The following is a 24,633-nucleotide window of genomic DNA, read 5'->3' as shown; positions in this document are numbered from 1 at the left end:
GTTCTCACTCAGCTCCTATCCTAACCCGTCAAGGTTGGGTCCATGCTACTTTGAATACCACCGTGAGCCTGGTGCCCAGCAGAAGGTTACTGACTATTCACAGAAATGGAAATTGAACATGAAAGAGGTTCAATGCCTTGCCTGGTGTTGCAGAGTAAGTGTCAGAGTGGAGCCCTCCCTGCATACCTTACTTAGAGCACAGGCCTTTCCTCATCCCAAGAGTAACTCTCTATCTTAATACAGTATTTTATTTTCTTTAAAGTGCTTATCCAATGACTGGGTGTTGTGCTGGTTTGATACTTGCTCAGGGTCTAAGATCCCATATCCCTTGTCTCCAAAAAACAAAAACATAAAAAAACAGAAGTAATATTATAATAAATTCAATAAAGATGTTAAAAATAATTGACATCAAGAAAAATTTTTTTTAAAAAAGGAAAAAAATCAACAGGTAGACTCCTATTATTTTTAAAATATATTATTCTGACATTTAAAATATTTACAGAATATCACATAGGGGCATGACAGATTCCAAACATCATAGGCTCCATACCAGAAAGATAAGTGTTCCGATTCTTCCTATGCCAATTACCTGATATTTCACTTTGCGTTAATCACCCAAACTCTTTGAGCTTCAGTTTTTGTTATTTGTAAATTAGGAATAATACTAACTCTATTGTGTGACTTTCATATTAGAATAATGTACATGAAGCAAAAGAAAATTCAGCACATTATGTGTGAACATTTCTATTTGGGGAATCTGAAAGTTTTAAAAATTTTGTTTAAAATACATACAAAGATTCTTAACCAAAGAGGGATTCATGTCACATATTACCATCCCACTCTCTCAAGGTGCATAGTAGCAGTCCATGATTAAGCAGCCCACTTCTGAAAGGTTGTCAGTTCTCTTTGTGTAGTGAGCTCATCTCAGTGTTTGTGAAGTTGGTCTCAAGAAAGCTGTGTTTGATCCCTCACTTTGAACCACAGGCAACTGATTCTAGGGCAGAAATGGTTGGTGTGTTTCTAGCACATGTATGTGGTCTTGTCTCTGATTGGTTGGGCAACCAGGTACAGAAACCTATTTTCTGAAGCAGCATGTTTCACAGATCTAGGCTGCAGAACGTTCCTCTCCTGAGGATACTTGATCAGGATAAATGCAGAGGAACACTTTGCCAGCCTCATGGCTGATCCTGTGGCTTCATCTTGGCCGTAAGTCCTGGGGCTGCTGAAGACATTCTGAACAGTCTGGGTGGTGATGATGAAGGAGGGGAATGCAGTCAGACACCTCAAGATTCTAATATTTGGGAATGTGTGAAGGCAATGAACACTGTAGAGAATTCAGTTTCTATGTGTGACCTTGTCTTTCTGAACAGGAGTGAGCAGCCTCTTGACTGTGGAACAGCGTCCTCCCTTGCTGTGGGTTCAGGAAAGAGAGAGCACCAATTTCACCTTCACTTTCCCTTCCAGCTCTTTCTATGCTTTACACTGGTACAGATGGAAACCTGCAAAGGGCCCCAAGAACTTGTTTGTAATAAGTGTAAATGGGGATGAAAAGAAGCAAGGACGAGTGAGAGTCACTCTGAATACTAAGGAGGGCTACAGCTCTATGTACGTCAGAGGATCCCAGCCTGAAGACTCAGCCACATACCTCTGTGCCTCGACACAGTGCCCCTCAGCCCTCTGCAGCCCATACCCAAACCTGTGCCTGCTGCTGCTCTGGGACCAGCATTGACGAAGAGCCATTGTCTGGAGGAAAAGGAAAATTCAATGAATGACAGTGTTTTTGGTAGTTAGGGGGAAATGCAGACATAGATAAACAGGCATTTCAGTCCCTGTAGCTCCGTCAACCAACTGAACTGTTCCTAAACATCACTAATCTCCACTGCCACCAGTACATTGGCCATATCATTAATTCCAGTTCCTAGCCTCCTCTTTTCCCATGATCCCAAGTGAACTAGATAGTACTCAAACCTATCTAAAATAATATGGTTATGCCTGGGTAATAGTTACCCTTCACTGTTGCTACATCCTAAGAGCTAGTCTTTATAGTATTTCCTTATGTGCATGAATGTAATATGGGGATATGCTGTCTCACACATCTGGCATGGAAGTCTGCATGTTTTATACCAGAACAGTCAATTCTGTCTCATTTAACTCATTGGAGATTCTGGTTTTGCTTTAGTTCAAACTTTCCACTACATGGACATCTGTATGTCATTTCTTTACTATGTGGCTGTTTGCATTTTTAAAAATCTCTTTAATATCTGGAAGAAGTATTGATAGGGGAAATTCATTACTAAACTTGGTTTCTCCCCTAGTTTATATTGTAACTGTGATAATGAATAAGTAACAGAACTCCAGAATCTGAGTTTCTTATTTAGTAATTTCCAGGTATATGAAGCTGATCAATTTTCTGGTCCTATACTCATTTTGCAGATTTCCAAATAACCCACCAGTTTAATATCATATTGGGCTTCTCTGATGGTGCAGATGATAAAGAATCTGCCCACAATGCAGGAGAGCTGTGTTCGATCCCTGGGTCAGGAAGATACCCTGGAGAAGGGAATGGCTACCCATTCCAGTATTCTTGCCTGGATAATTCCATGGGCAGAGAAGCCTGGTAGGCTATAGTCCATGGGATCACAAAGAGTTGGACATGACTGAGTGACTAGTGTGCAACTTTGGCCACTAGTTTCCACATGAGCTGATATAATAAACATGTTCCAAATGACAAACTGGCACCAGAGTCCTAATGAAGCACATAGACCTTAATAATCATCAAGGTCATGTCAGTTTATTTCTCAAATAGCACCCACACCCACTTCCTCATCTCTATACTCCTTGCAGCTCCCCTAATCCAAGCATTTAGCACCTCTCACTTGGATAACTGCAAGGGCCTCTTAACTCTCTTCCTGCATTTACTCTTAACTCTTTGAATCTGACTTCTATATGACCAAAGACTTATTATATATATATATATATATATATATATATATATATATATATACATATATATATATTTATATATAATATGTGTGTCTGTATGTATTGGAGAAGAAAATGGCAACCCACTCCAGTATTCTTGCCTGGGAAATCCCATGGACAGAGGAGCCTGGCGTGCTGCAGTTCATGGGGTCATAAAGAATTGGACACTACTTAGCGACTGAACAACAATAACATATATATACTATAACATATATATAATAACAATAACATATATATAATTCATATAATTAGTTTGCTTCCTGCTCATCTTTGGATAATGAGGAACCATCAGAAATTGTAAAGATCAAATGTTATATTAAGAATTACAAGGCAATGTACAATTTTCCCCTGAGTTACTTCTAGTTTTCTCATTCACCCTTTTCTGCCACATACTCTAGATGTACATCAGCCACTTTAAAATAAAACCATTTATGCTAGTATTAAGCTCTTTCCTTAATCTGAACCTTTGCAGATGCTGTCCTCTTTGGTCAGAATGGTTTTTCCCAAGTACTTGTTTAAAACACTTATACGTACTCGACCTTTACAGCCCAGGTCAAGCAACATTACTTCTTATGTGAAATCTCAGAGGATAATATTGCTAACATTTAATTATAAATATTCTTGGATCTGGTCCCCTCTTAAGATGGTTTGACAGGAATATTTGCAACTGAGGGCCATCTTATATTTATATTCATTCAAACTGTTTCCTACGAGGCATGAAGAGATTCCTTTTAGTCCACAAACCAAAGCACGGTCAAGTTCTCTTCTCTTCATTTAGCAAATATCTCCTTCACAGCACAAGACCCAGAGATAGGCTATAGCAAATACGATGGTGTGAGTTGGGAAAGGGCAGCCTTCTCCAGTGGGTGACTATTCTGTCTTGGTTTACATCCTTCTGTGTAAACTGCAGCAGGGCTCCTGATCTGCATGAAGACCAGGGAATTTTTAAAACATCCCAAGTGCTGCTCCAGACCCTTTGCTCTTTTAGGGTGGGAGTGGAGCCTTCACCAACATAGCATTCCTAAATTTGTCTTCATTTGGAGTTCAAATCCAACATGCCTGAAAAGGAAAAGTTATCCCAATGATGTGCATTTCAAAGAACTTTGTTAACTCATGGGATTTTCCTTTTCCATTACATCCTAAACCTGCTTCTCTTTCTGTTTCCATATATAAAGTAATTCAGATTCAGATTTGACTTGAAAGTTTTGAGATTTCTACTGTTCATATAATTACAAGACAACACTTCAAAGACATTAAGGACCCTATAGTGGGTTGGAGGGCGGCCCCGAAAGATACATTCACATCCTAACCCACGGAAACTGTGAATGTGAACTTAAATTTAACAAACAACCTTTTCAAATGTAATTAAGCAAAGGATATCAAAATCCGATCATACAGGATTGTCCTGGTGGGGCTTCAATCCAGTGACAAGTATCCTTTTAAGAGACACACAGGTGAGAAGCGTGTCCTTCCTCACCAGGAAGTCCTTGTGAGGTCTTCTCGATGGAGGAGGATGTTAGAAGTACACAGTCACAAGCAAAGGACCACATGGAGCCACCAGAAGCCAGAAGAGGCAAGGAAGCAGTCTTTCCTAGAACATTTGGAAGGAGTATGTTCCTGCTGACACCTTGTTGTCAGACTTCTGCCCTCCATGTTGAAGGGAACCGATTCTTGTTTTTTGGAGCCATCGAATTTGTGATGATTTGTTATGGGAGAACTAGGGCTACTGGGGCTCACACACTTTTCCAAAGGTAATATTTCTAAATAGCTACAAGCAACTCCTGACTGTTTACATTCATGGAAGGGCACTTTTAAATTGCTCTTTGGGACATTTGCATTCAAATTCTCACATATGCAAACATACACATTTATTTATCATTCAACAAATGTTTGAGTAACCACTATTTACCAGGTATTACTGGATCAGCAATTTTTGATCCTGTCACAGAGGGGCAGCATCTGCAAACATAGACACTCCCTGGGGAAGATGGGTGGGTAATAAGGTAGTAAGTCTGATTGGCTGTCTCAAATTGTAGTTACTCTTTTCTATTTTCTTTCCAAAAGGCAGTATAGACTACATTTCTATAGATCTGGAAGAAGCTGATACAAGGGAAACCCTTTTAGGAGCAGGCCGATTCAGCAACTCTTTCTGAAGAGGAAGAAAAGGGAGATGCTACTGTTAGCACCAGTGTTGATCTTATGGATACAAATATCACGTGCGTTTGGGGTTTCCCTGATTGCTCCCAGAAAATTCAGCACAGAGGAATCTTATTTGCAGGCAACTGTAGGAGTGGGATTTTCTGACTGAGAGCAGGATGTTGAGAAAAACATAACAACTGAAATGTGGGAGGGAGACAGAGGGAGTTGGGGAAGGAGATGTGGAAAGAAGGAGAAAATACACAAGAAGAATGAAAGAGACCATTATAGCTGAGAGAATAAACATCTAATCAGACTTTCTCTGTTACTTCTCATTGCTTTTCTGAACAGAAATGAATGGACAACAGATAAAGCATTTTCCTGAATTCTCGCTTCTGCAAGAAGGGGAGAACTTTACCACATACTGCAATTCCTCAAGCACATTTTACAACTTACAGTGGTATAAGCAGAGGCCTGGGGGCAGTCCTGCCCTCTTGATGATATTAGCTAAGGGTGGAGAAGTGAAGACGGAGCAGAGACTGACAGGTCGGCTTGGAGAGTCCAAACAGCACAGCTCCCTGCACCTCACGGCTGCCCAGCTCTCAGATGCAGGAACCTACTTCTGCGCCGGGCACAGTGCTCTGGAAGCACCTGCTGTCTGTCCTCAAACCTCACTGTGGGCTCCAGCGGTCACTCCTCCTCATCTCTCCTCAGAGCAGGGGTCAGAGATAGCTGATGTCATGATGTCTATGAAGAAACTGAAGTTTTAATTAAAAAAAAAAAAAAAAAAAACCAAAACCCAGACTCTGTGTCACTGAAGAATTCTGTCAAACATTAACTTGTACACAATTTCTTCCAGAAAATATAAAGAAAATAGTTCTTCACTGATTTTATGATGCTAATATTACCCTGATACCCAAATCAGAAGACCATAAAGAACCAAAAACTACATGGAAATATCTTTTATCTTGAAGATAGACACAAATTTCTGAAAATATTTTAGCAAGTAAAATTCATGGATATATAAAATGAATAACATACTGAGCACAAATGTAATTTCTTTCAAGGGTGCTGCTGCTGCTGCTGGTGCTAAGTCACTTCAGTCGTGTCCGACTCTGTGCGACCCCATAGACAGCAGCCCACTAGGCTCCTCTGTCCCTGAGATTCTCTAGGCAAGAATACTGGAGTAGGTTGCCATTTCCTTCTCCAATGCATGAAAGTGAAAAGTGCAAGTGCAAGGGTGCAAGACATTTTAATATTGAAAATCAATGGATGGAATTCACCATGTTAACAGGGTAGAAAAGAAAAATCATATCATCATATTAATCTAGTCATAAAAAAAAGGATTTGCAAAAATTCAGTAGTCAGTTATGGTGAAAACTCTGAGCAACACAAGAAGAGTGGGGAATCTCCTCAATAGCTAATGATATTCTTACTAGTAAAACACTATGATTTTCTCTAATAAAGAGAACAAAACCAGAGTGTCCATTCTCGTCTCTCCTTCCGTACAGGGCTAGATGTTGGAGCCAGTGCAATAAAGAAAGTAGATGTAACAACCTAATAGAGTTGAAAGAAAAAGTAAAACTGCCACCATTTGCTGGTAACATGATTATCTATGTAGAAAATCCTAGGAATAGACCCCTAAAATTATATTCAGTTCAGTTCAGTTGCTCAGTCGTGTCCGGCTCTTTGCGACCCCATGAATCGCAGCACGCCAGGCCTCCCGGTCCATCACCAACTCCCGGAGTTCACTCAGACTCACGTCCATTGAGTCAGTGATGCCATCCAGCCATCTCATCCTCTGTCGTCCCCTTCTCCTCCTGCCCCCAATCCCTCCCAGCTCACAGTCTTTTCCAATGAGTCAACTCTTCGCATGAGGTGGCCAAACTACTGGAGTTTCAGCTTTAGCATCATTCCTTCCAAAGAAATCCCAGGGCTGATCTCCTTCAGAATGGACTGCTTGGATCTCCTTGCAGTCCAAGGGACTCTCAAGAGTCTTCTCCAACACCACAGTTCAAAAGCATCAATTCTTCGGCACTCAGCCTTCTTCACAGTCCAACTCTCACATCCGTCATACATGACCACAGGAAAAACCATAGCCTTGACTAGACGGACCTTTGTTGGCAAAGTAATGTCTCTGCTTTTGAATATGCTATCTAAGTTAGGAAAATCCAAATTAAAATTACAAAGAGAAACCACTTCACATCTATCATAAGGGCTAAAATGAAAATTACTGACAATACCGAGTTCTGGCAAGGAAGCAGAGAAATTGGATCACTCATGCATTGCTGGTGGGTGAATGGCCCAGTCATTCTAGAAAACAATCCAAGAGTTTCACATAAACTTAAATATTCACTTACTGAACAACCCAACACTCACACTCCTGGGTATTTATGCTTGAGGAAGGAAAACTTTATGTTCACACAAAAATATGTACATTAGTACTAGAAATTAACCAGTGAGCTTCGCTGAATAAACAGGTAAATATCCTGTAGTACATTTACACAATGAAATACTATTTATACATCTTTCTCAACTTCAATAGGGTTATTTTTCAATGTCATTTTAAGTTGAAACAATAGGAAGTCAAAAGTTCACTTAATATGGGAAGGAAATCTAAAAAAGAATGGAGATAAATGTATACATGTATAACAGATTTTCTTTGCTGCACTGCAGAAACTATACTTCAATAAAAATAAATTAAAACTTTACAAATGATAACCCATCTAATAATATATTTAACCTAGCTTTCCTTGAAAGTGAAAGTCGCTCAGTCATGTCCAACTCTTTTCGACCCTATGGACTGTCTATGGAATTCTCCAGGACAGACTAATGGACTGGGTAGCTTTTCCCTTCTCCAGGGCATCTTCCCAATCCAGGGATCGAACACAGGTCTCCTGCATTGCAGGTGGATTCTTAACCAGTTGAGCCACAAGGGAAACCCAAGAATACTGGAGTGGGTAACCTATCCCTTCTCCAGAGGAACCTCCTAACCCAAGAATCAAACCAGGGTTTCCTGCTTTGCAGCAAATTCTTTACCAACTCAGCTATCAGGGAAGCGGCAGCTTCCCTTAAATGTGGCCAATACATACATTAGCTTACAATTGGGAAAAAATTGTCTCACACAGTCTGTTTTATACTAAAATGATGAAAATCTTATGAATGTGTTGAGTACTGTACTAAAAGTGAAAATCAGAATGGTTATATGGGTATGAAATGGCTGTAAATGTGTTGGTTGTTTACACTCATGATTTTGAGGCTGGCCAGGAGCTCAGCTCATTGCTGCTGCCCAGAATCACCAGGAAACATAATACTGCATGTTGCTAGCCCAGGAAAAGATAAAACTTCAATATTCCAAGTATGGTTTCTACTGAATTCATACCATTTTGTCACTACTGTAAAGTCAAAAATCCTAAATTGAATTATCCTAAATTAAGTTGGGGACAGTCTGTAGTGATTAAAAGGTAAAGATTGTTGATATATGCAATGGAGAAGATTGCATATATGGAGAAGGCGATGGCACCCCACTCCAGTACTCTTGCCTGGAAAATCCCATGGATGGAGGATCCTGGTGGGCTGCAGTTCATGGGGTCGCAAAGAGTCGGACTCGACTGAGCGACTTCACTTTCAATTTTCACTTTCATGCACTGGAGAAGGAAATGGCAACCCACTCCAGTGTTCTTGCCTGGAGAACCCCAGGGAAGGGGAACCTGGTGGGCTGCCGTCTATGGGGGTCGCACAGAGTCAGACACGACTGAAGTGACCTAGCAGCAGCAGCAGATGGATCTCAGGATGTTACGCTGAGTAAAAAACAATCAATCTCAGAGGCTGCATGGTGTATGATTACACTTACTGGATTATTATGATTGTATACATAGTGTGATTTACTTATTCAACAGTCTCAACAGGACAAAATACAGAGATGAAAGGAGATCAGTAGTGACCTGGATTGTAAAGAATTGCAGGCCTCAGGAGGGTGTGCCAAGAGGGTTTCTTTAGAGAGATGGAACAATTCTATGTCATGATTTTAATTGTGGTAACAAGAGCCTATATATGTGATAAAGTTTCACAGAGCTATGCATCAAAACCAGAGTGCATATAAACCTGAGGTATCAGATCACAATCTGTATTTTAATAAAATTTTGGCAATATACATTTCCTGGTATGTATATGTAATTATTAAATTAGCATATATATTTTAGAATATCAAGCTGCTCCCCAGGCTGTTGTGGGCCTTTGTGGTCTCTTCTGCCTAGTTACAAATAATTGGAAACCAAGGCATCAGCAGTTTTCAAGGGTTGCAGAGGTGGGGATGGTTGGCAAAGCAAGTTCTTTAGGGTGGTGGAATGGTTTTGTATCTTAATTTTAGTGGTGGTAATAAGAATTTACAAATGTGATCAATTTCACAACTATGCATAAAAAGGTGGATATAAAACATGTGATAAATGTAATATACTGATACATATAATATATGCATTATCTTGCTGTTCCCCAGACTGCTCTGGGCATTTGTGGTCTCCCCTGCTTCCTTGTAAATAATTAGAAACCAGGACATCAGCTGCCTGTCACTTAAAGTTCATATGGGACAGAAGAATAGATGGTTCAACCTCATATAAACTCTCCTCCCTGCATCACTCATTAATGAGTTATTTTGAACTTAAATTCTAAGAACTGGCACTGTCTTGAAGACTGTGTCTATACTTCCTTTTCGACTTGTTTGTTTGATTTTTATTCTTTTAAATGAATTTATCTATTAAAATGATGAAACCAAGTGGAAGACTGAGAGATTCATACTTCATGATCATGTACAGTATACAAAACTTCAATCATTAAGTTCTGTAGTATTGACATATACTAAGTGTTTGAACAGGATTAGAAAAGGTCAGTATTCATTCCAGTCCCAAGAAGGGTAATAACAAAGATTGTTCAAATTATTATGCAATTGTGCTCATTTCACATACCAGTAAGATTATGCTTAAAATCCTTCAGTTAGCTTTCAGCAGTACATGAACCAAGAAATTCCAGATATACAAACTGGGTTTCAAAGAGGCAGAGGAACCAGAGATCAAATTACCAACATTCATGGGATCATGGAGAAAGCAAAGGAATTCCAGAAAAACATCTGTTTCATTGACTACACTAAAAACTTTGTGTGGATAACAACAAACTGGAAAATTCTTAAGGAGATGAAAATACCAGCCCACCTTACTTGTTTCCTGAGAAACCTGTATGCAGGTCAAGAAGCAACAGTTAGAACTGGACATGGAACAACCGACTGGTTCCAAATTGGGAAAGGAGTACGTCAAGGCTGTATTGTCAGTCCTCTTATTTAACTTATATGCAGAGTATAACATGCGAAATGCTGAGCTGGATGAATCACAAGCTGGAATCAAGATTGCTGGGAGAAATATCAAAAACCTTGGATATGCAGATGATACCACTCTAATGGGAGAAAGTGAAGAGGAACTAAAGGGCCTCTTGATGAGTGTGAAAGAGGAGAGTGAAAAAACTGACTTGAAACTCAACATTCAGAAATCTAAGATCATGGCATCTGATCCCATCACTTCATGGCAAATAGAAGGGGAAAAATAGAAGTAATGACAGATTTTACTTTCTTGGGCTCCAAAATCCCTATGGATGGTGACTGAAGCCATGAAATTAAAAGATGCTTGGTCCTTGGAAGAAAAGATATGACAAACCAGAAGGTGGGCTAAGTTGCTTCAGTTGTGTCCAGCTCTGCATCCCTATGAACCGTAGCCCTCCAGTCTCCTCTGTTCATGAGATTTTCCAGGCAAGAATATTGGAGTGGGTTGCCATGCCCTCCTCCAGGGGATCTTCCTGACCCAGGGATCAAACCCACATCTCTTATGTCTCCTGAGTTTGCAGGCATTTTCTTAAACATTTGTGCCCCCGAGAAGCTTAAGATGGCATATTAATGAAATGAGTTGCCAGTCCAGGTTCGATGCACGATACTGGATGCTTGGGGCTGGTGCACTGGGACGACCCAGAGGGATGGAATGGGGAGGGAGGAGGGAGGAGGGTTCAGGATGGGGAACACATGTATACCTGTGGCGGATTCATTTTGATATTTGGCAAATCTAATACAGTTATGTAAAGTTTAAAAATAAAATAAAATTAAAAAAAAAAAAAAAAGTAGACACATCACTTTGCTGACAAAGGTCTGTATAATGAAAGCTAAGGTTTTTCCAATTGTCATGTGTGGTGTGAGAATTGGAACATAAATAAGGTTGAATGCTGAAGAATTGATGCCTTTGAACTGTGGTGCTGTATAAAGCTCTTGAGAGCCCCTTGGACTGCAAGGAGGACAAACCAGTCAGTCCTAATAGAATCAACCATGAATATTCACTGGAAGCTGAAGCTGAAGCTCCAATACTTTGGCCACCTGATGCGAAGAGCCGACTCATTGTAAAAACTCTGATGCTGGGAAAGATTGAGGGCAGGAGGAGAAAGGTACAGCAGAGGATGAGGTAGTTAGATAGCATCACTGACACAATGCACATGAATTTGAGCAACTTTGGGAGATATTGAAGTACAGTGTAGCGTGGGGTGCTGCAGTCCATGGGGTCACAAAGTTTGGACATGACTTAGTGACTGAACAACAACAAAAAAAGTGTTTAAAACCTGTAGATACCAAGTTTTGTAGGAGAACATTACAGCATTATGTCACAGAAAGATCTGGCATACTTCTCTTTCAATTTATTTTACAAAGAGAAAAATAATGAGCCACTAACAAGTGAGACTGAACACTTTGGACCAATGACATAGAAAATGTGACATCAGGACAATGCCAGGACACATGGTCTAATAAATGCAATTCTATATGTGGAGGGGACAGGACTGAATATCCTGATCTTCCTCAAAGTCTAATAAATAAGATTCAATTTCAAATTTCAAAAGAATATTTTATTCCTGTATAATTTCATTCAAAATTTAAAACTGAATAGATGCTGAAAGTCAGATGAACTGATTTTTTTTTTTTGTCATTTCATGGTGAAGTAATTTTATTTATTGAAAAACCTAAATAGAGTCACAAAACTCAATACAAAGACAGAGATATGTTAATGATTTTGAATAAAATTTCCATTCACCAAGAAGCCTAAGATCTGCAAGTTTTTTAAAAGAGTCATTACATTCTGGATGGAGAAAAGTAAGAATAGGCTAAATGAACGACCTGTTAGTAGATTACAGAAAGTTTCATAGGCTATAGTAAATTATATCTTAAACAGGATGGCAAAACTATTTTGCTGAATAATTATCAATGTACGTCAACTTGTTTAATATTCAGTTCTCCTCTGCTCAAATTTTAATGCTGATTGCTTTTTTCATGCCTTCTTTCAGGATCTGCCTAATTTAGTGACCAGGGAAAGACAAGCAGACAAAGTAAAGGTTTGTGGCGAGCCAGACTTTTTCCCATGTGTGCACAGACCACGTGGTCTATAAACATGACAACCCCCACTTCCTGTTGCGGGGAGTCACACAGGTACCGGGTAGTATGTATATGAGCTGCCAGGCACTCAAAGACATTGAACTCTCAGCTTGAGGCAGAACTAAGCACATTTGAACAGGGGAATCCATGCCTCATGCCACTCTCCAGCCTGCCCTGGGTGTTCATGGCCATCGCCTTCTCTGGTACGGGTGCTTCCAAACGTGGGTGCGAGTGTTCAGGGTGAAAGGCCTGCACACAGGCACGTGGAGCTTCACAGGGACTTGGGGAGGAAAGGAGGACTGGAGGAAAGCAGGCATCTTAGGATTTCAATTTTTTGTCTTTGGATCCTAAATAACTCCTACACTATTTTATTCACTGCTTCATCTTTGTTTTCTGATTTTTTCCCCCACAGGATCTGGTGTGGCCCAGAAAGTTACTCAAGACCAGTCAGATGTATCCAGCCAAGTGGGGCAGTCAGTCACTCTGAACTGTCAGTATGAAACAAGATGGAGTACTTACTACCTTTACTGGTACAAGCAACTTCCCAGTGGACAGATGACTTACGTTATTCGTCAGGATTCAGAAGTGACAAATGCAAGGAAAGACCGCTACTCTGTAAACTTTAAGAAAGCAGATAAATCCATCAACCTCACCATTTCAGCCTTACAACTGGAAGACTCTGCAAAGTACTTCTGTGCTCTCAGTGACTCACAGTGCTTGAAGTAATAGGAAAAGCTGTACAAAAACCCCAGAGCTTAGTAAGAGAGAGCCCCCTGCTGCAGGACACCAGCTGAAATGCACACCCGTAAACCCCAGACAAGAAATGATAGTCCTGTGGTTATTTAAGTTGTGGTCTGGATCAGAAGATTTAGTTCTAGTTAAAGGCACCTTCTACGTTATTTGGAAACAGGTGTCCAGAGTAATTTTCTACTAATATATTCTCCACTTGAATTTTTGACTTTAAATCAACTGTACAGAACATGTGTAAAGTTGTCTAAATTTGAAAATGTGCCCCATAATATTTTAAACTGGCAGTTTTACTTCATCACAAAACTGGGTCTAGTTGTGTGGAATCACCATCAAAACTACTTCCTTAATCATTTCCTCTTAGACTTTGTGTCAGGGCATAATCAGAAAAGCAGAACCATGGGTGATGTAGAATAAGAGATTAGTTCTAGGGATTAGAACTCAGGCAATGGCTAGAGCTGGTGGACGAGTCTGTACAAAGTTGTTATCTTTATATCTGGTGTGAGCCTGAATTCACTTTAAGTCAGCTTAGAGTAACACTGATGCTTTTAAACTGTGGTATTGGATAAGACTCTTGAGAGTCCCTTGGACTGCAAGGAGATTCAACCAGTCCATCCTAAAGGAAATCAGTCCTGAATATTCATTGGAAGGACTGATGCTGAAGCTGAAATTCCAATACTTTGGCCACATGGTGCGGAGAACTGACTCATTGGAAAAGACCCTGAAACTGGGAAAGATTGAAGGTGGAAGGAGAAGGGGACGAAAGGGGATGAGATGGTTGGATGGCATCACTGACTCAATGGACATGAGTTTGAGTAAACTCCGGGAGTTGGTGATGGACATGGAGACCTGGTGTGCTGCAGTCCATGGGGTCGCAAAGAGTCACACACAACTGAGCAACTGAACTGAACAAAACTGAACTGAGGGTAACATTTGTAAAGGAAAGTCTGATGGGGACAAAAGTATGGACAAACTGTGACAGACAAAGTCATACTTGAACTATGAGGACAACTGGAACCCACAGACTTGTCTGTCCCTCACCTGCTTTAGTCTCACAATACTGGGTGACCTTGAAGAGAAGTGGGTGTCATTTGCTATCATGCTACACACATACTTGGCCAAGAAAAAGAAGATGAGGAGGACATCTAACGGGAAGTGGAGGAGTTATGAGTCAACCATAAGATGAGCTAGTTCAGCAGCAGCGATTTGTAGAAAAAGCATTTGCCAAAATCCAATAGTCAACCATAGTGGAAACTCTAAGAAACACAGGAATAATGGAGAAGTTCCTCAACAGCTCTTAGCATGTTTATTGGTAAAAGACTATGCTTCTCCCTAAGGAAGGGAACAAAGGGAGAATATCCACTTTAATCACTCTCCTTCAGCAAGTGCTGGATGTTGCAGCCAGTGCAGTAAAGCAAATAAATATATAAACAATCTTTTAAGCCAGAAAGGCAGTCAAATCACCACTATTTTCTATCTATGTAGAAAATCCCAAAGAATATGCCCTCCAAAACTCCTACAACTATTAAGTGGGTTTGGAAGGTCTCAGGATATATAAGGCAAACACATAAAATAAAATGCATTTTTATATACTATCAGTAAACATGCGGATACCTAAATTAAAAATATAATACTATTTACAATGGCTCAAGAAAGACCCTAAATCCTTAGGCACAAATCTAAGAAAACATGTACAGAACTTATACACAGAAAGCTACAAAACACTGCTACTTCCAAAAAATAAAAATAGTGAATTATTCTAGCTATTATCCTAGAAAGACCAACTTTCCCCCAGTGGAGCTGCATAGGCACTTTTAGAAAAAAAAAAATTGATGGCACATGTATTATGACCTGTTTTTGGACTTGATTCTGTTTATTGACTTCTTTATTTTATCCTCATATCAACAGACCATTCTATCTTAATTACTGGGGTTCATACACATTTTGAAATCTGGAAATGCAAGTCATGTTTTCTTTGTCTTATTCAAGGCTTATTCTAGGTCTTTGCACTTCCACGTAAGGTATAGAATAGCTTCTACCAGAAGAGACTGAGGTAATTTGATTGGGATTGTGTTGAATTTATGAATTCATTTAGGACAATTGACATCTTAACATATGGAGTCTTTATATCCATAACCTCTTTATTTAGGTCCTCTCTAATTTCTTTCATTAATTTAGGTCCTCTCTAATTTCTTTTGTTAATGTTAAGATTTTTGTAGAGGACTTGCATTGTTGCTGTTGTTTAGTCTCTGTCATGTCCAACTCTTCATGACCCCACGGACTGTAGCCTGCCAGGCTCCTCTGTCCATGGGATTTCCCAGGCAAGAGCCCCAGACTCGGTTGCCCCTCCCTTCTCTAGGGGATCTTCCCAATGCAGGGGTATTTTCTACAAGTACAAACGTATGATGTGTAAATAAAAATAGTCCACCTGGTTGGCAGGCAGACTCTCTACCACTGAGCCATCTGGGAAGCAGGGCTACTTATAACAATTTTATCTATTATTTCGTATAGCTTTTTTACCTTAATTGACCTAAACGCCCAGCATCAAATCCAGAGCTAGGATTAATTGGGTTAAGACAAATGTGGATACAGGGAATTAATTATGCCCTGAAATAGCCAGAACAGAGCTAGGATACCTGTCAATATGAGAACAGATTTAGTTCAACAGCCAAACAGATGGTACCAACCTCTTGTTTGGGGTTTTGAAAACACTATTTCATTGAGCAGCCCTAGGAAATGGTCTTTCCTGACATTAGTGTCTGTAGGTGGCAAGGACTGGTCACCACTGAGTACCAGGCCATGATTTATGTTAGTTACCCCAGACCTCAGAAGTGAGGACATTTCTCATCTCCTATGTGATTTTTATCTCTCAAATAAAAACTATTCTAGAGTTATTGGAGAGAAATCAAGAAGAGGTCTTGCATACTTTATATTAAATTAGTTCTGAAGCATTTGATAAATGACATTTTAATTGCATTTTCTAATGCTTTTGCTAGAATCTAGAAATAAAATTGATTTTTGTGTTTGGTGACTGTATCAATGCACTAATAGATTCTAGCTCTTAAACAGCTTGTTTAGAGGTACTTTGTATTTTCTACATGTATAAACTTATGATCTGTAAATTAAAATAGTTCTGATTCTCCTTTTCAAACTTAATATATCTTATTTCCTTCCCTGGTTTGATCCGAGGCCCTCCATTAGGACAGTGAATAGAAGTAGTGAATAGAAGTACCTGTCTTGTTTGTGATCCTGTAGGGAGTAATATTGACTTTGATATTTTCATTGATACCCTTTATTAGATTTGGGAATTTCTCTTTTATTTTTGGATTGTTGGGAATATTCATCATGCAGAGATGTTAACCTTTCATCAAATTCTCTTGATTTTTTAAAAGTAAATAAAGTACACTATTTTGGTTTTCATCAAGCAAAGAAAGATCACTTCACCTCATATGGTCAAGATATAATCTTCTAAAATTAAAAATTCTGAAAAGAGCCAATAGGCTAAAAAACTTATTTTTAGATTCTCCATATTTTGGTTTCCATTTTTTTTGTTTTTGTTATTATTTAAAATGCCACTTTGAAATGTTTCGTACAGTCTTCTAAAAAAATAAAGTCAAAGAACCCAAGAAACAAAAACGTTTGTTTTCTTTCTATCTTTTGCTAATATAGTAAAATAATATATTCCTACATAGCTTAAATGAATTCATTTTTACTTGTTCCTGTGTTTTCAGTAGTAGTGGGTGTTGACTTGTGTGTGTGTGATCCGCCACGTAACAGACTACCAAAGAATATTTATGAATATTTGTTAAATATTTATATGGGAATAATATTTATTCCCATATCATCAGTTTAATTTTCCTCCATCCTAGACTTGTGATGTTTGTTATCTGTTCTTGAATTTTGTCCACAAATATAACCCTCTATTTACCCTGTTGGAGTCTTTTGTTTAACTTGACTTCTATAGTATTGAAATATTGCTTTTGGAATAATTTCAAGAGTTGTTCAGCATAACTTCTTTCACTAAGTTCATGAATAACAACTCATGTACTCATTCAGAAAACAGATAACTCTTGAGTGCTTTATGTGTACCAACCTCTCTTTATAACCATTGAATAAACTTTAAATATGGGAAGATAAAAGACAAAAGGAAAACTACAAAGAAGCCAACAACTGAGGATGTGTGACAAAGAAAGGAGCCAGAAATAATGAAAACAATTTGTGGAGTGGTTTAGAACTAAGAAAACACAGATGAAAGCAGAGGTCATACAACTAAGATGTGTGTATCTCAGTTATGTCCAACTCTTGGGACACCATGGACTGTAGCCCACCAGACTCTTCTGTGCATGGATTTACCCAGGCAGGATACTGGAGTGGGTTCAGTTCTGTTCAGTTCAGTCGCTCAGTCATGTCCGGCTCTTTGCAACCCTGTGAACCGCAGCATGCCAGACCTCCCTGTCCATCACCAACCACCAGAGTCCACCCAAACCCATGTCCATGGAGTTGGTGATGCCATCCAACCATCTCATCCTCTGTTGTCCCCTTCTCCTCCTGCCCTCAATCTTTCCCAGCATCAGGGGCTTTTCAAATGAGTCAGCTCTTCGCATCAGGTGGCCAAAGTATTGGAGTTTCAGCTTCAACATCAGTTATTCCAATGAACACCCAGGACCGATCTCCTTTAGGATGGACTGGTTGGATCTCCTTGCAGTCCAAGGGACTCTCAAGAGTCTTCTCCAACAACACAGTTCAAAAGCATCAATTCAAAAAAAAAAAAAAGCATCAATTCTTCGGCACTCAGCTTTCTTTATAGTCCAACTCTCACATCATACATGACCACTGGGAAAACCATAGCCTTAACTAGATGAAACTTTGTTGGCAAAGTAATATTTCTGCTTTTTAATATGCCGTCTAGACTGGTTATAACTTTTCTTCCAAGTAGTAAGTGTCTTTTAATTTCATGGCTGCAATCACCATCTGATTTTGGCGCCCAGAAAAAGAGTCAGCCACTGTTTCCACTGTTTCCCCATTTATTTGCCATGAAGTGATGGGACCAGATGCCATGATCTTCGTTTTCTGAACATTGAACTTGAAGCCAACTTGTTCACTCTCCTTTTTCACTTTCATCAAGAAGCTCTTTAGTTCTTTACTTTCTTCCATAAGAGTGGTATCATCTGCATATGTGAGGTTGTTGACATTCCTCCCGGCAATCTTGATTCCAGCTTGTGCTTCTTCCAGCCCAGTGTTTCTCATGATGTATTCTGCATATAAGTTAAACAAGCAGGGTGACAATATGCAGCCTTGATGTACTCCTTTTCCTATTTGGAACCAGTCTGTTGTTCCATGTTCAGTTCTAACTGTTGCTTCCTGAGCTGCATACAGGTTTCTCAAGAGGCAGGTCAGGTGGTCTGTTATTCCCATCTCTTGAAGAATTTTCCACAGTTTATTGTGATTCACACAGTCAAAGGCTCTGGCATAGTCAATAAAGCAGAAATAGATGTTTTTCTGGAACTCTCTTGCTTTTTTGATGACCTAAATCAAATCTCTTATGACTATACAGTGGAAGTGAGAAATAGATTTAAGGGACTAGATCTGATAGACAGAGTGCCTGATGAACTATGGACAGAGGTTTGTTACATTGAACAGGAAACAGGGATCAAGACCATCCCCAAGAAAAATAAATGGAAAAAAGCAACATGGCTGCCTAAGGAGGCCTTACAAATAGCTGTGAAAAGAAGAGAGGTGAAAGGCACAGGAGAAAAGGAAAGATATACCCAAATGAATGTAGAGTTCCACAGAATAGCAAGGAGAGATAAGAAAGCCTTCCTCAGTGATCAGTGCAAAGAAATAGAGGAAAACAATAGAATGGGAAAGACTAGAGATCTCTTCAAGAAAATTAGAGATACCAAGGGAACATTTCATGCAAAGATGGGCACAATAAAGGACATAAATGGTATGGACCTAACAGAAGCAGAAGATATTAAAAAGAGGTGGCAAGAATACACAGAAGAACTGTATAAAAAAGATCTTCACGACCAGGATAATCATGAAGGTGTGATCACTCACGCTCACCTAGAGCCAGACATCCTGGGATGTGAAGTCAAGTGGGCGTTAGAAAGCATTACTACGAACAAAGCTAGTGGAGGTGATGGAATTCCTGTTGAGCTATTTCAAATCCTGAAAGATGATTCTGTGAAAATGCTGCACTCAATATGCCAGCAAATTTGGAAAACTCAGCAGTGGCCACAGGACTGGAAAAGATCAGTTTTCATTCCAATCCCAAAGAAAAGCAATGCAATGAATGCTCAAACTACCACACAATTGCACTCATCTCACATGCTAGTAAAATAATGCTCAAAATTCTCCAAGCCAGGCTTCAGCAATATGTGAACCGTGAACTTTGAGATGTTCAAGCTGGTTTTAGAAAAGGCAGAGGAACCAGAGATCGAATTGTCAACATCTGCTGGATCATCAAAAAACCTGGAGTGGGTAGCCACTTCCTTTTCAGGAAGCTAGCCTGATACAGAGATCGAATCCCCATTGCCTTCACTGCAGATAGATTCTTTACCGACTGAGACACCAGGGATATTCACCTTTTTTTTTTGTCCCTAGGATATTTTAATGATTTATTATTTTTTTATTTTATTTTTAAACTTTACAATATTGTATTGGTTTTGCCATATATCAACATGAATCTGCCACAGATATACACGTGTTCCCCATCCTGAACCTTCCTCCCTCCTCCATCCCTGTACCATCCCTCTGGGTCGTCCCAGTGTACCAGCCCCAAGCATCAAGTATTGAGCATCAAACCTGGACTGGAGACTCGTTTCACATATGATATTATACATGTTTCAATGCCATTCTTCCCAATGATCCCACCCTCTCCCTCTCCAACAGAGTCCAAAAGACTGTTTTATACATCAGTGTTTCTTTTGCTGTCTCGTATACAGGGTTATTGTTACCATCTTTCTAAATTCCATATATATGCGTTAGTATACTGCATTGGTGTTTTTCTTTCTGGCTTACTTCACTCTGTATAATAGACTCCAGTTCCATCCACCTCATTAGAACTGATTCAAATGTATTCTTTTTACTGGCTGAGTAATACTCCATTGTGTATATGTACCACAGCTTTCTTATCCATTCATCTGCTGATGGACATCTAGGTTGCTCCCATGTCCTGGCTATTATAAACAGTGCTGCGATGAACATTGGGGTACAAGTGTCTCTTTCAATTCTGGTTTCCTCAGTGTGTATGCCCAACAGTGGGATTGCTGAGTTGTAAGGCAGTTCTATTTCTAGTTTTTAAAGGAATCTCCACACTGTTCTCCATAGTGGCTGTACTAGTTTGCATTCCCACCAACAGTGTAAGAGGGTTCCCTTTTCTCCACACCCTCTCCAGCATTTACTGCTTGTAGACTTTTGGATCGCAGCCATTCTGACTGGCATGAAATGATACCTCATTGTGGTTTTGATTTGCATTTCTCTGATAATGAGTAATGTTGAGCATCTTTTCATGTGTTTGTTAGCCATCTGTATGTCTTCTTTGGAGAAATGTCTATTTAGTTCTTTGTCCCATTTTTTGATTGGGTCGTTTATTTTTCTGAAATTGAGCTGTAGGTGTTGCTTGGGATATTCACCTTTCAATCTGAGAAACATTTCAAAAGGTTGACATCCTGTGGGAGTTTAGCTCTGCAGTTCATTAATTCAGTCAGTAGAGGGGGCTGCGTCATTTGGAAACAGCGGTCTTTTCTGACTATCAAGGAAAGGATTTCCATCGATGTTCCACAGAAAAGTGGGAGGAAAAAAAAAAAAAAAAGATTTTCATCATCTTTAGACAACTTGATTTTATAATCCTTTGTTGAGTGCATGTGATCAAGGATTCAGGGAATCACAGCCTTATATCCTAAACCTTTTCCATGTACCTCCCTAAACATTGCTTCTCCATTTCCCACCCTGGTTAACTCTTCCCTTCCCTATTGCTTACGCTCTTTTCTCTTCACTCCTCTTTTTCTGCCAGAATCAGCCACCTCCACCCTTCTCCACCCCAGATAGTTTGCTTTCCCTTCTGTCTTTTCTGTCTCAGCATCCTTGGTGTCTCTCAGTCTCAGCATCTTTGGTGCAGAGCACCTACAAACAGGGGAAGAGAGGACATAAGGATTAAGGACCATTGTTCAAGGAGGATGAGGAGAATACCATCCGTGTCATCAGTTACTATATCAAGAACAGATATATTGAGAAATGTGCCTAGATGGAGACAGATGCATGATTCCAAGGACCTTTTCAGGACGCTGAGCTCCAATGTCCAAGCTCAAGACGTTTAGTTTTCTGTCCCAATGTTATTAATGTTCCTGTCCCTCAGAACAATCACAGCCTACTTTTAAATCTCACATACATTTGCTAGAACATGGATGGGAATTTTCATCTCTTTACAATGCACAGCTCAGTACAGTTTTCTGGGATTAAACAGTGTTTTCCACAAGGTTCATGGAACATTAGAAAATGTCTTCGAAGAAGAAATGATAAAACAGTGGTTCTGGATAGACACACCATTGTGATTGGTGTTCTTTTTCCAGAATCAGACTTTAAACTTCACAGAGGATGGCAGCACACACCCTGTGAGTTGGGGATGTCTCTCCTTCTTTGGGGGCATGACTAAAACAGGGGAGGAAGACCTAGACAAGGAACTGCTTGATCATTGGCTGAGAGATCCTGGCAACAACACACTGCAACAGATATCTGCACTGGTTGTTAACTCTTTACTAGCAGCAGTTGTTTCTGTTCTCTGGAAACAAGCCTAGGAGCAGACACAAGTGTGAGCTCTGAGCCCACAATCCTGGTTTTCCCTTGAAATATGAGGCTGGTGATTGGAGTAACTGTTTTTCTGACCTTGGGTAAGTGTTCTGTGTCTACAAGGGTTGACTTTGAAGCCAAGGAACCATAAAGGGTCATTTGCTCTCTACTCCTCTCCCTGTGTTTTATTCAGCATTATAGCAATGGAATTGAGAACAGATCTATGCATTTGCTAGGGAGTACAAATTTCTATGTGACAGGTTAATTCATAGCCATGATCCAGAAGAGACCTTAGCAATAAGCATGTTGGAAGAAATCTCTGGGGTTATTGAGCCAAGGAGCCCGGGATAAAGCCTATAGAGTTCTCAGATTCTTGCCATGTGTCTTTGGTCCCTATAAAATAAGCACCAATAATATTTCTCAGGACATAGATAAAAACACTGGAGTAGGGGGTAGGTCCAGACAGTTTGGGGAGTGTTGTGCCCTTGATCCACAGAATTACACTGATTTGTTGTCAGGGGATAATTTTATTTCCTTGACCCTTTAGGGACTGTGATTAATTCTAAGATCATCCAGCCTGGCCCCATGGATTGTGCTGAAGGAGAAGATGTAAACCTGCCTTGTAACCACTCTACCATTGGTGGAGATGACTATATACATTGGTATCAGCAAAATCCCAATCAGAGTCCACAGTATGTCATTCATGGCTTTCGAGGCACAGTGAACAGCAGCACGGCCTCTCTGACCATAGCTTCAGACAGAAAGTCCAGCACCTTGGTCCTGCCCCAGGTCACCCTGAGAGACACCGCTGTGTACTACTGCGTCCTGAGAGAGGCACAATGGGACAGACGGGGCTGCACCTGTGCAGTATCTCTGGTGGGAAGACGTGGGGACAGAGTGGGGGGAGCAGTCAAGAGAGCAAATCTAGAGTCATCTAGAAGGAGAGTCAGAGAGCAGTAAGAGATGAAGAAAATGAAGGGAAAGGAAAGGGAAGAAGATGGATAAAGAAAAGAAGAGAAAGAGGACAAGGAATAAGCACCCAGTTTACTGATGAATCTGAGAAGAATTTTGAGGCATGTCAGAAGCATAATTTTAACATAGCAATAAAGTAAGAGGTGTTAATAATTTTTATGACTCTTTCTCATGTCAATAAAATGTTGGTTTCAGTGTGCTAGTCCCAACATAAGAAGTAGGAAACATACAAATAATTCTCCTTGTACCAAAGGCTTCTTTCATTTGGATCCAAGGCCAAGTCTAGACTCTGATGTGTTACAGTTGTTCCGCTTACCAGAAACAAATTACTCTCTCTGAGAAAGATCTGAAATGTTATTGTTGCTAGTCTAGAACATTCATATTTCCCATGAAGAAGTTTTTTGAAAGAAACAAAAATTAAGTGAATAATAATTTTTCACTTCCTAGGCAGGCCTGGAAACCCTGCCTTTATAAGGCGTTTTCATCAATTTGATAATCCCTAAGCAGCACATGGAGGTTCCCCCATGGCTTAGCAGTAAAGAATCCACCTGCAGTGCAGGAGCTGCAAGAGACCCGGGTTCAATCCTTGGTTCAGGAAGATCCCCTGGAGGAGGGGATGGCAACCCATTCCAGTATTCTTCCCTGGAGAATCCCATGGACAGGGGAGCCTGGCAGACTACAGTCTTTAGAATTGCAAAGAATCGGACATGACTGAAGCGACTTAGCATGCAGGCATGCAAGCAGCTTGTGGGGCTTACCCTGGTGGCTCAGTGGTAAAGAATCTGCCTGCCAATGCAGGGGGACACAGGTTCAGTCCCTGGTTGTAGAACTAAGATCCCACATGCCTTGGAGCAACTAGGCCTATGTGCTGCTACTACTGAACCATTCTTGAACTGTCCATCTGAACGTTAGTGTCTGCAGATCACTTTACTTTCACTGCAGTGAAAATATACAGGTCCTCATCTTACATCCCTTTTACCCCCAAATCTACTGATAGAGAATAGATATTATTTACAGAGTCTGAGATAAGAGCACAAACTAAAATTATCTTCATATGGTTTCAAAAGCACTTATTTTTCTCTAAAATAGCCTACTAAAATTAAAAATCATAATACAAAACTAGCAAGCAACAGTTAAAAAAATGTATTTAAAATAGAAATTTAAAAAAATAATTTATTCACTTTCACTTTAATAAAAATAAATCTATTACAATTCAATTTTTGATGTCCACTTGGTGGTTAAGATAACTAATATTGCTCTCAATGCAGGCTGAGTCTAAAATAAATATATATAGCTTTTAAAGTCATCAGTACCATTTTTATAGAATCCATATATATGCATTAATATACAATTTTTTTCCTCTTTCTGACTTACGTCACTCTGTTTAACAGGCTCTAGGCTCATCCACCTCATAGAACTGTCTCATTTTTTTTTTTTATGGCTGAGAAATATTGTATATAAGTATGGCAACTTCTTTATCTGTTCATCTGTTGATGGACCCTATTTGTGGGGCAAAAATAGAGACACAGACATAGAGAACAGACTGGACACAATAAAGG

The 24,633-nt window shown here is 39.8% G+C and overlaps 3 gene segments (V, D, J or C); all 3 read left to right on the top strand.

Moving 5' to 3' along the window:
* The first annotated feature begins 4,596 nt into the window (after positions 1–4,596).
* On the top strand, positions 4,597–5,888 carry LOC129621957 (T cell receptor alpha variable 25-like). The segment is given in 2 exon segments: positions 4,597–4,733; positions 5,470–5,888. Coding segments are annotated over 2 exon segments (462 nt in total).
* A 6,831-nt stretch (positions 5,889–12,719) lies between these two features.
* Positions 12,720–13,291, top strand: LOC129621956 (T cell receptor delta variable 1-like). The segment is given in 2 exon segments: positions 12,720–12,768; positions 12,978–13,291. Coding segments are annotated over 2 exon segments (363 nt in total).
* Positions 13,292–22,163: 8,872 nt separating this feature from the next.
* LOC129621955 (T cell receptor alpha variable 26-1-like) lies at positions 22,164–23,062 on the top strand. The segment is given in 2 exon segments: positions 22,164–22,203; positions 22,650–23,062. Coding segments are annotated over 2 exon segments (453 nt in total).
* The last annotated feature ends 1,571 nt before the right edge of the window (positions 23,063–24,633 follow it).

The sequence above is a fragment of the Bubalus kerabau genome, chromosome 10 (assembly GCF_029407905.1).
Source record: "Bubalus kerabau isolate K-KA32 ecotype Philippines breed swamp buffalo chromosome 10, PCC_UOA_SB_1v2, whole genome shotgun sequence".
Taxonomy (NCBI): Eukaryota; Metazoa; Chordata; class Mammalia; order Artiodactyla; family Bovidae; genus Bubalus; species Bubalus kerabau.
The sequence above is the reverse complement of the archived record's forward strand: the minus strand, read 5'-3'. Positions and strand labels throughout refer to the sequence as shown.